At 38.2% G+C, this 12,254-nt stretch overlaps 1 protein-coding gene across 5 annotated transcripts in view; it reads right to left on the bottom strand.

The window, feature by feature from the left end:
* TAFA2 (TAFA chemokine like family member 2) overlaps positions 1-12,254 on the bottom strand; it is a 197,399-nt gene that overhangs the window by 24,982 nt on the left and 160,163 nt on the right. For all 5 annotated transcript variants that reach the window (XR_003257985.2, XR_010388170.1, XR_003257981.2 and 2 more), the window contains exon 3: positions 778-930. Coding sequence is in view for 2 of the 5 variants with exons in the window: in XM_026092369.2 (XP_025948154.1) it covers positions 778-930 (153 nt within the window). In the remaining 3 variants the exon portion in view is untranslated. The remainder of the gene's footprint in view (positions 1-777; positions 931-12,254) is intronic.

Genomic DNA, 12,254 nt, shown 5'->3' on the forward strand with positions numbered 1-12,254 from the left:
TCCTTTCCAATCCTCATTTTTTCTTGCTCAGCCAGATTTAAAAGTTTTAAGCAAAGTCTCTTCTTTTGAGTTAGTATATTTTGCCTGAACTACTGTACCGTGTAGTATAGGCTAATTAAATTTATTTCCCAAAGTTGACATATTCACAGCTCCTTTGACAGCCAACAACATATCAACAGTAAAGAGATCATGTAAAGGGTGAATCAGTCCTGCTCCTCTTTCAGAGAAAGAGGTATGAAAAATGAGCCAGTATTTTCCCACATAAAACATATGAACGTATGCCACATTTGTAAGGAAAACATTAATATTGTACTGTGAATAGAAAGTTGTCTAAAAAGTGTTGGTGTAAAAAGACTAAAAATAAGCCAGAATTACGTTATATTTGTTTGTTTCTTTCTCTATGATAAAAATAAATATATAAAGTGCAAGTCTACAGCATATGAAAATTATGTAGATTTTGCACAAACACTTTTAATTAAGTGAATTTGATACAACACTGAGGGCACTCTGTTAGTTAGATCAAATTTAGCCTCTCAAGAGGTCTCCTTCACTGGCATCTAATAATTTTGCTTAGCATTTCCACAGAGTAATTGCAAATAATGATTTTTCCTATCTTCCTCCCATTCACCTTGGGCATGCCCTTCAAAATGCAGAAGCCTTCTTACTCATATTTTAAATACTGTTAATTGTAATGGAGTGGTTCTCACTGATGCCTAAATGTGGCAACCCCCCCGCCTAGGAAAATACAGCAAAAGGAAGCAATAGAAGAAGTCGCACCATCAACACAAGAAGGAGCTGCCCGGGTGGTACCTGCTACCTGCCCAGGGAAGCAGGAGCACTTCACCGTCTGTGACCTTTCTTCTATCTTGTTCTTATTACAACATCTGTGGAGCGCCACCACTTCACAGGTCCCAGTTTTAACATGGTGAGCTGTGCAAATAAGAAGATGCGTAATTTGATAACATTGCTAGGTAGCATCATACTGCTTGTTTTTTTTTTTTTAATTAGAGATACATTAAACTTAGCTCTATCAGGCAATCTGCCATGCATGAAACTAAAATTACAATGGTACTAACACTGGAGTGTAAAGCTGATTTCTTTTCCAAATGTAGTGTAACTATCTATCTCAGGCAGAAAATGCTGGGTAAAGAAGAACAATTGCAGAAGTATGGGACTGTTCCAGTGAACCAGGAAGCAGAAGCATTATAAAGCTAACACAGAAACTATATTAATTTCCATACTGGCATAAACAGCTATGTATCTTTATCTTTTTTTTTTTCTTCCTGAGGGAGAAACCTTGAAATAGAAGTGTATCAACTTTAAAATACACATACATTCATATGTTTTCAGAATCTGTCTCCAGACTTTATGTCCAAGACAGATGTAGATTTTGATATCCCACAATCTTCCTGAGGATGGACAGAAAAAAGTGGGAAGGATATAGGGACAGCCTTCAAATGAAAAGCAAAAATAAAAATTACTAAGGAATCACATTTAAACCTGGCACTGTAAATAAAGTCTGGGAATGTGGGGGATCAAAGCTTCTCAAACAGAAGGGGCAACAGGACAATTTTCATCATCCATTATCCAATATCCAAATATCTTCTATGAGAGGACCAATTTGGTAAGAGGGGAAAGCAAATGCAAACCACCCTTATGGTTCAGCAGCCAGTTAACAAGTGTTCTGAAATTTAAAAGAACTTTCACTGGTCACTAAATAAAAAGATATTTCTGGGGATAGTTCATTTCCATCTGAAGGAAGAGAAAAAGAAATACCAATTTTTGGCTGGTATTGATGTACAACCTAGTAAAGGAAGGAATCTGAATCATGGAAACCAAAAAGATGTTTTAAGAGGATATCTAAGTCCCTCTATTTCTTTGGTGGCATAACAATTTGAAACCTTTTTGCAAAGCATGTGCATTATATGCTTCAGCTACTTTTATATCCCTAAAGGTAAAGCATACATGAGAGCTTCCACACGGAAAAGGCCCTACTAAAGGGCTTGCAGGGGCCCAACACTGATCACTGTACCCACTCCACTGTTACTGCACACTACCAGCTCTCAAAAGGGCTGAGGATGGAAAATATACTTGAGGTAGGATATGGACCCCAAGAATGTGCCTAGAGACAAAAGCCACAGGCATCTGCACAGTCATTTAGAGGAAAATCATGATCTGGTTCCTCAACAACAAAACATAAACTACTAAAATATTCATTCAAGCAATTCTGCAGTTTTCACTAGAACAAAGTCTGTGATCTTCGTAATCACTTGCTGCATAGTACTATGTCAGGTTAGATTATGCTCTTTTGTATCATGCTGTCCTACAGCCAGAATGATGTAACACAATGTGACCACTTAACCCACGACCTGTCACATTGTTATACACTGAAATGTGATACACAAATCAGAAACCTAGGAGAAAAAATTTCTCCTTTTGCATAATTTTTTTTAACTATTAAGCTTTTTTAATGCAATAGATGAAGAGGAAAGCAGTTCATATTATCTGTCTGAACTTTGCAGTATCTGATATCTTCATACCTTTGAGAGAGGCTAAACAAACATTTTTACAGCTAACAGTGCTTTCTGCTATAAGAATTACTTTTATTTATATTCCAAACAGTTACAGAGGTTGATCTTCCAATAGGACAATTTGAATAATTGCATTCATTTTTCTCAATATAACTTTTAGAACTTTTGAAGGTATCTTTATTTGTTAATATGATAAAAAATGATTCTAGGTTATATTTAGGTATAACATATACTAGAAGAAATAGATTCTGCTTTTGTAAATTTGCATTAATTTTTATTTTGATAGGCAATTATGCATTTTATACCCACATATGCTAACACAAATTCACGGATTCACATGTTATGTATATAACATGCAAAGGTATATAACAGAATATAACAGTATATAACAAAGGTATATAAAAGAGGTATATAACAAAACAGACACTGAATCTACACAAGCAAGTAAATTTAGTGACTGTTCTCACTTAGTTTTTCTCTATATTAGTTTTCAGTCCTTATTTGTATTCTGATCTGTCTCTCTGATCCTGAAATTTTGTCTCCTCAGTCTCTTATTAAATAGCTTTACACAGCTCCACCAGGTCTCCAGAAATGCCACAATATACCTGCTAAGAAAAAATAAAGTACTAATTATGTGCTCCTATAGCCACCTGGAACGGCAACCGATTAAAAGAATTGTTGTAAAATGCTTTGAGGGAAAAGTCCATACCAAAACAAAACTTTTGAAAGTCTTGCTTTGTAGTAATTAAGGAGAGAAAAATCAGGTATTTTAAGACTTCTGTGGGAAAATAGTCTAATTAAATGAAATGGTCACTTACACTCATGTACAGTAGGGCAAAGCGTTTCAAGGGTGAAGACATGAAAAGTGGGATGGAACAAAAAAAAGACATACTATTGATAGTATTTGGGGCATCTTTAATAAGCCTACTTTGATGTTTTCTAGATATAATAATAAAACAACCTAGAAAAGTATACTAAGGTATCTCAAATATTGAAAATATAGGCCAACTATCCTCTAGTTTCTGTTCACCATCTAGAGTATGCTATGACTATTCCTTGAGAGGAAATGTAGGGATTTCAGCTCCTTATGCTATCAAATAATTAAGTTCCAGTGCAGTAGGTACAATATCTGTCACATTCATGTGAAATGAAAGCCTCTATACAGTAGATAAAGGATTTCCCACAACCTAATACAAATTAACCTCATTAAACCACTGAACCATTCCAAAATGAAATAGTACTTTAAGAAAGTCACATTTTGGGTTTGTTTCTTCTTCTCCTAATACAGACTTCAAAGTATGCTGCTTGCTTTGCAGAAAATATTTGAGGAATTGAATGTCACTTCTGGAATCCTAAAGAAATTCATTATTCAAAACCACTGCAAACACTCAATCCTGCAATCTCTACTAACGCACGTAACGCTTACTGAAATCAACATGAAAAAGGACTGAAGAAAGACACGCAGAGGCATCTATGTGTACAGACTGTGCAGGTTCTCCAATAATTACTTATAACAGTTCCAGAAGATGTACCTCTGTAATATCAGCACAACTTGGAAAACAGAAATAATCATATCTTTCCCATTAATGGTGTATGCTGTAATTAACCTGTCATTTTTATAGCATTTTTCATATAGGAAAGAGTCACTGGCTATCACAGGAATCGGTATGCTTTTGGTACACTGAAAACTTAATTTTTGCAATTATGCTCGGGGGGGGGGGAGAAAGCGAAGTTAATTATTATTCTTTATTTTATATCAGATTGAATGTGTTTAAGGAGTAGCTTTAAACATACACAAAAAATCTTTAAATGTATAGAATTTCTGTCTCTTCTTGTTCATTCATGACAGCTTTAAATTTCTTTCCTTCAGGTGAATGAAATTTTCATCACATATGCACAGTACATCTGGCAATAAATTATGGCCCTTACTCCTTTACTTTTCTGGGAAGTTTGTTCCAGACCAGAGGGTCTGGAAGGGAAGTTATTATTCAAGATTAGTATTTTGCAACTCACAAATGTGAATATAATTCATATAGCATAGATACAGTGTTATACACAAATCTAATACTAACTCAAGGAAAAGTGGTCTTCTGAATTCCACTGTTCATAAGATCTTATCACCATTTCTTAACATTGTCACTTAAATATTCACATTCATTTTGGATACCTATCTGCTAGGCTATCTGAACCTGTTCTTTGCTGAAAGTTGAATAGGTCATGTATTAACACATACACGGGCCATTAACAACGAGGAAAAGGTTGTGTTGTCATGGACTACATGAAATTAAGTCACAGATTCTATCTGTCCTCAGGCCCCAGGCTCCTCATCATCGTAGTAGCCACTGTACAAACACAGAATGAGAAAAAATATGTCCAAAATGAAGCTCTATTATATGCTTTCTGCAAAGACGCAGGTACGGTAGTTGGGTGATACGGCTAAATCAATAATAGCTACTAAAAAAGGAGAATACTTGCCTCTTTTCTCACACTTTTTCATCCCTTGCTTGCATTGACACTGCCCTTTGATGGTCCCTGTGGTAAGCCGGGGATTTAGACTGCCAAAAGAATATCCACATTTTCTTGTAGGATTACTTCTCCACAGGTTAAGCTCCTACAACTGACTGGATGCAGAGACTACGGAGAAGCAGTCTCAGCCGGAGAGCAGCAGCAGGAGCATGCAGCCTTGGGCACAGAGACAGGGAGCACCATCACCTGCCCCTGCAGAAACCAGTTTCTACATTGTCCTGCAAGCACTGCAGATCTGCAGTCTCACATGCAATGTATCTATCTTATTTTATTGCATTCCAGGTAATTATTCTGTGATCAGAGAGATTATTTAAAGTGTGCAAAGCTTTGTTTGCATGTGTCTGCAATTTTTTTAAAGCTCTTCACAAAATCAAAGCTTTAGTTGAAACAAGAAGCAACAGATCAGCAACAAGGAGATGAGTGGAATTGTCTTTTAGCCATGAATTTCAATCCAAATTACATCTAATATTATATAGACTTTGGCATCTTTGGCATCTTGAGTATAATCAGCAAGATGTCCCACATGAAATATTATAGTGATCCAGTCTTTCAAATATTCACATAAGTACTCTTTATTCATGTAAACCTTAACCACATGAGTAATTACTTTAAGACTATAATGGAACTACTTTTTTTAGTAACCATCTGCAAGGGATAGCACATAATATTTCAGCAGATTATCAACATGCTTCATCCTTTTGCCTGAGTGATTAGTCAATATTCCATACCACAATATTTAAACAAGTGGGGGGAGGAGGAAGGAGTTATTGATATCAGAAAAATAAATAAAATTAGTGGTTTGGCTATACTATTTTCCATATTTGGTTCTAAATCATTGTGCTACTGTTAAGTGACCTGGAAAAAAAATGAGTTTTCTTTTTTGTGCAGGCTATTTTCTTTGTTCATACAGACTGACACAGAAAACAACTGTACAATATCCTTCCTCTATACTTCAGCAATTTCAATATGTCACATCACTCTTAATGTCACTGTAGATAGGAAACATATGAATCAACTTGCAAAATCTCTCTCACACACACACACAGAGTATTGTTGCACAGTTTTTCAATAGTTTAATAAGAGTTAGTAGCTGCCACATCTAAGCAATCAAAATCTTATGCAACCACAGCTAAGCCAAGATTTAAAAGCTTTCCCTGTTAAAGGCCAGTTAAAGATGTACAAAAAGAAATATATTGACCAGTTCCTTCATTCGATTAATTGCAATATCCTTCTTTTATATCCACCCGACAGCAAGTAAGGAAGAAACTGAATTTAATTTACTCAAACTCTATAACCACTGGTGGTGATATTGCTGTAGTTGTAATAATCTAAGAACAGAAGAAATGTGAAGTTTTGTTAGAGGTAAAATTTTTTATTAGACCATTCATTACTGCAAGTGGAAAAAAATCAGAGAAGCTTTTGGGCATACAAGCTTCAGGTCTGCTTGCATGAACAGAAAACAAAATACACCAGTTTTGGATCAGAATTTCAATGACAGAGTTAAAATTTTGCACTATCAATAATAGTAGTATCTGGATTTGCATCTGAGATATGTATTCTGATGATTGCATATACTGCACCTGTTACAGTGATGGATTGAATGATGACATATATTCCAGCTATATGACTGAAAAATATGATGAAATAAGGTTACTAAATCATGTTTTAAGCTGTTATTAGAGCTGTCATTTTAATGAATGGTTCATTTGTTAAGAAAGCAATATCCAAGAAATGTAACTATTTGTGAATTCTAGTCAAATTCGGTAACCCATTGAAACAAAAACTTAACATCCTGAGAAGGGACAAAAAATAATTGCTTCCACATTAAAAAAAAAATGATTTTTTGTGTCTTAACAATATATCTGAAAATGTTAAAACATATTTAAAGGACTTTTTAAATGTTGAAAATTCTCAAAACAAAACATTTAATTTAACCTGAAAAAAAATCTAGTTGTTTTGTTTTGTTTTTTTCCTGTTTGGCTAGTGAACTGAAAAATCAATTACAGACACAGCAGTAACCCCTGTGTCCTCAGTGGTGACAATGAGACATGCGATGGTTGTGGTGCATCTCAGGAAGGGCACTCATGCTGCTTCATTTTCCACATGAGACATGGAGTAGCACTGTAGAATCAGCAGGAAAAAAATGATAATTTCATCTTGTCTTATTCCATGCTATTGCTACATTTCACATGACTACTTAAATAGTAGCTTAGATATTTATTCCACAGATGTCATGTGCATCCAAAACACTCATGTAATTCAAAACTAGTGCAAAATTCAAATCAAATACCAAATTTTCCTTTGAAAAGAGAAAATTTTCCATAGACAAAAGCTGCTCTTTGTCTCTTGATCATTACTTTTCCAAATATCTAGAACTGAGCACGTGACAGTTACCCTCACCTCAGCATGGCAATGTTATAGAAGGAAAAATGTCCATTTTTCCACTGGAAAATGGCTGTGGGTAGTCACCATAGGAATAGAGTTTGGACCTGAGAAGCTGGTGAAATCTCATCCCATGGCGAATGCAGGGGCAGTGTCAGGAGAGAGGGGCAATCCGGCAGAGACGAGTTCCACTCTGGTAGCCCTGGACCTGCGCCATGGCCCTTGAGAGGGCAACAGAAAATCTGCTCTAGATTAGAGATTGCTTTGGGCAGTCCCATACTGAGTGGGTAGAGGGCTAGCAACAGGCAGCAATTAGCCTCTGCGCCTGGTGGGAAACCCGCCGAGATGAGACACCCCAGGAAACTGTCTCCCCAGAACACCTTGCAGACCAGAGGGATACTGGACCCTATTTGGATCCCGATTGCCTAGAAGGGTATAGGACCTACTAGGGGATGCAGGGGGAACAAAGTTTGGGGATTGTATAAAATGTATTATTGGATAGTTTAAGGGAGTTCTGGGAATGTGCGAGATTCATTCTGGGATGTTTACTGGAAGTACAAAGCGTGGGGAAAGGGAGGGGATCGGGGTGGATTAGGGAGGAACAAGTGTGGGAAAATAAAAGGGAAAGGATAAAAGGGGCCGTTCAAGTGTAAACGGGGGCTGGTCAGTACACTTATCTGCCTGAGCCCTGTGCTTGATCACTGCAAGCTATATTCTCATTATATTCTATTTCTAGCTATATTTATTGTGCATGTACTGTCTGTTCTGAGGGGGCATGCATGAATACTAGGGAAAGTCAAGCTGGACTAGTTGGTGCAAACTAAAGGATCTAATCTGGAGTGGAACCACAAACCTCACGGCTTGTTGATCCAAAAGAATGCAGCTGGGGAGACTAGCACATCTGGGACCAGCTACTAGTTAGGTCGAGCATCTAAGACCAGCTATCGGAGTGATACAAATTGTGTGTGTGTACATATATGTGTATCTTTCTCCACTAGCTGACTTCATTCCTGGAGAGGAGGCCCAGGACTGTGCCATCTGTGCTGCTTCTCATGTTTGTGTGACCGCTGTGTGTGTTAATGCCAAAGACTCTGTGTTTTGTCTGCATTGACCTGTGTGGCTTGCCACTTGTGTACTGTGTGCGTGAGTGTCTGTGTGTCTGTGTTCATCTATACATGTTTATAAAGCATACGTGCTCAGCATCACTATTGGTAGAACCTGGGGATAAGGAGCCGCAGCAGCCTCACATCTATCCAGCTACTGGATTCAGCAACCTCTAACAGATAGGAGCATTAGAAACATTCTGGAAAGAAGAAATGAGCAAGGAAGACAGAGACAACATTAGGCAAAATAACATTTAACCTTCAACCTTTGCTCCTAAGAAATGTACACAGACTGTCAGGATAATCCTCTCATATTAGAAGGTTTACTTGCTAGATCAGCAGATCAATAGCTGTAGAGAGGCACACACCAAAGCACTGCGGCGGGTCAGACAGGAGAGCTGCGCTGTTCGATCAGAATGGCCCATCCCATGCCATAAGCCATGCAGACCTCTTTTTTTGCTTGATTTGGAGAGTGCTGTGATGTGGGCAACTCCTTCCAATTCAGACCGGGGCTTAGACATCTTATTTACCGCATTCACATTTCCATACCTTGCATAGCTGCTATAGCTATTAGAAGTTGCTTGGTCACCTTGGGCAGTTATAAAGTCCAAACAGACAGAAGGCACACTGTATGCAGCTTACACCAGTGGAGAATGAGTTCCATTAATTTTACTTAAAAGTACAGCATTGATATTCAGTTCTCTTTTGTTCTATTGGGACTTGTATCCTGGGACAGGTTCTCAGCTGAGTTGTTAAATAACAGAGCTGATTGCTTGGATAGATTATTTTTGTACTGCCACCTGTAGGTAATACATACACAAAAGATCCTGCTCAATGCAGCCTTTACCAGCCTTTTTGGATTCAGTGTGGTATTTTCTCTCCTGAGAGACCCATTCTAAAATTACAAGAGTAATTCTTGATAAGCATTTATCCTGCAGATGTTAGCCTAGCTCCTCTCATAGGGTTGCCTCTACCATGCAATTAACCCACTTAGTCCCGTTGGATGAAGGATGGTAAGCAGAGTTCATATGACAACATTGTGCTGACAGCATCTCTGGTAGCCTTTAAAAACAGAGCTAATGAATGGCTTGCCACAGTCACATTGCCAAGCATACTTTTCCGCACAGTGCCAAAGAAAAAATCTCATCCATCAGCTTGTCTGCCAGCCACCAGTTATAGCCATCTGTGTGGGAAGACTTTTTCCTTTTTGGAAAAAAATCAAGGAAAACTACAATGTAAGCATTCCCCCTGAGAAGAGCTCACTAATGACTCAGTGAGATCAAGCCTTAGATATTCCCACGGCACTACCTACGCACTGAAATGGACTGAAGGATTGAGTTATCTCCACTGAGCGAGAAAAAGGCTTACTGAACAACACAAGGAGCTGGCACGGTCCCATCTGGGCACGCAACCTTTACAAACATAAAGCCACAGATGGAGTACTTCATGTAGAATCTCTTGGACGTAGAGAGCTTGGAGCCATCTGACTTTATCCTCATGGCCTTACTGAGGCTAATTTTATTCAATCAGTCCTTTGGCAGGAATAAGCCATCGTAACTCAAATAAGCTTATTTCAAATAAGCTAACTAAAGTCAGGGCCTTTCTGTGGCAGTGGCTACAAATGATAGATTCATGGCAAAGTTTTAACGGAAGACACAGGAACTCAAAACAGAATTAATTCTCAGGTAGCCTGAAGGATGCTTTCCCCTTTTTCAAATGATTCCCTCTTGGCCTACAGTGTTTCCCTCCCTGGGTCCCACCTTCAATTTTGAAAGCAAGTGATTGTCCCCTTATGCAACCACAGAGAGTTCAGAAGCGAGATTTAGGAGGAAGAGAGGCAGTGATCGCCTGGGACCCTGCAGAACTTTATACGTCCATTCACTGGAACAGACAGAGCAGAAGAGGCATCTGCCCATTTGCCCAGCCCTATCGACAAGCCGAGCTGCCCGTATGTAGCCAGGGGCAGGCTTGCTATTCAGACCCAGCCGTGGGAGCCGAGCAGAGACACAGGGCAGGTGGCCATGGGTGGAACCCCAGCACCAACTTTTCTGTTTGCTAAACAGCCGAGCAGACAGGGATGAGTACTGACAGCCACGAAGGTTGTGTGCTCCCTTATGGACCAGAAACGGAGGTGAGCTGCTTTGCTTTCTGGAGGCTCCCTGCATTTTTTCTGAGCTGCTGTAGGCTGACACCACCCACCAGACAAGCCCATGTAGAATCAGCGTAAATACACCCAGGATGAAACATGGTTTATAAATACTACAGGAAGTCAAAAGCCCCAGTATCTCTGAGGTTGTTATCAAACATGTTAAGCAAACGATACAGTAAAGTGTGCTGGCACTTTGTAAATTAACAGTCTGAGGTTTGAGATTACTAATTATATGATTTCACAGAGAAAAAAGACCAATCCAGCTCTCAGGCACTCAAAAGAACATTTGGCACAAAGACTTTTTATTCTCTCTTACTCTGTCTATGGGCTTTCTGCCAAATATCTCAACTCAGCAAGAAGCAGAAGCACATGTCTCAGAGCAGTCTTCAGCATCTGACAGACTACAAAAAAACCCACATTTTTTCCTCTGTCTCAGTGCTTCAGAAGCTTGTAGTTTACACAGTTTATGGGGAATATGTTTTCCCTGTTTCCTTAGATGACTCTCATCATTAATCTTCTTTTCTTTCCAGCTGACCCAAATGTTTTCAGGGCACATTTTACTAGATGACAAATTAACATGATTTCAGTCATGCATCAGAAAAAAAAAGAAAGCTTTTTCCCCACCCCCAAAATATCTGAATGACCCTCTGGCACATAGCCTTCACCTAAAGTAACATCTTAAGAAAAGTGTTGTGTATGGGAGTCTGTATAAAATAGCTTTGGGTTAACGAAGTGGAGGGGTAAATTCAATAGTCCCTTTGATCAGCCTCCAGGCTTCTCATGCTTATTAGAAATAGCTGAAGCACCTCAGCAGACTAAAGGTGAGCAAATGAAGTCTAGGAAAAGGTGACTGTGGTTTTCCCAAAGAAAGATACAGTTGAGATCCTGTGCTTTTTTTCCATCTCAACACACAACTAGTTGCTTACATGTGATTTTGTTTCCAAAATTAAGGTATTTCTTTATTAACGTACAGAAAGGTATTTAGGTAATAGACCTCAGCAATCTGAAGTTCAGTTCATATTTAAGGACCTGAATAATACCATGAATTTGAGTATCAAAGTCTTTATGTCTTAATCCCCTTTCCTCTTATAAAAGATGCTTAGCACCTCTTATTAACCCACACTAAGATTCTCCAAGGTTAGAGGAGTAACAGCCCTCCAGATTTATTTGGAACCTCTTTAATAAATTCCAGAAGAAAAGAAAAATAAAGAGGAAGTAACAGTTTTCAAAGTCGTCAGCACAAAGATTTTTTTCTAAGGATGTACCTGAACATCAGGTGTTTAAACAGGTGACATCTATACTGAAGAACAATTAAGCTGATTAAACTTAGAATACACTCTGTGTCAGAAGCACTTTGGGACTTTAGTAATTACCTTATATAATCCACTCAGTGAGGTCAAGCTGGACTTCTGAAAACCCTGCTAACTTCAAGATTCCTACTTCGTAGAATTTTTCAAAACATAAAATTCATAATACAGAGCTATAGTATATCCATCTTTTATACAGAAAAGCAATTATGTAAATGTGTGCACACAGTCATCTATAAAGGATATTTAAATAAAA

The sequence above is a fragment of the Dromaius novaehollandiae genome, chromosome 1 (assembly GCF_036370855.1).
Source record: "Dromaius novaehollandiae isolate bDroNov1 chromosome 1, bDroNov1.hap1, whole genome shotgun sequence".
Classification (NCBI taxonomy): Eukaryota; Metazoa; Chordata; class Aves; order Casuariiformes; family Dromaiidae; genus Dromaius; species Dromaius novaehollandiae.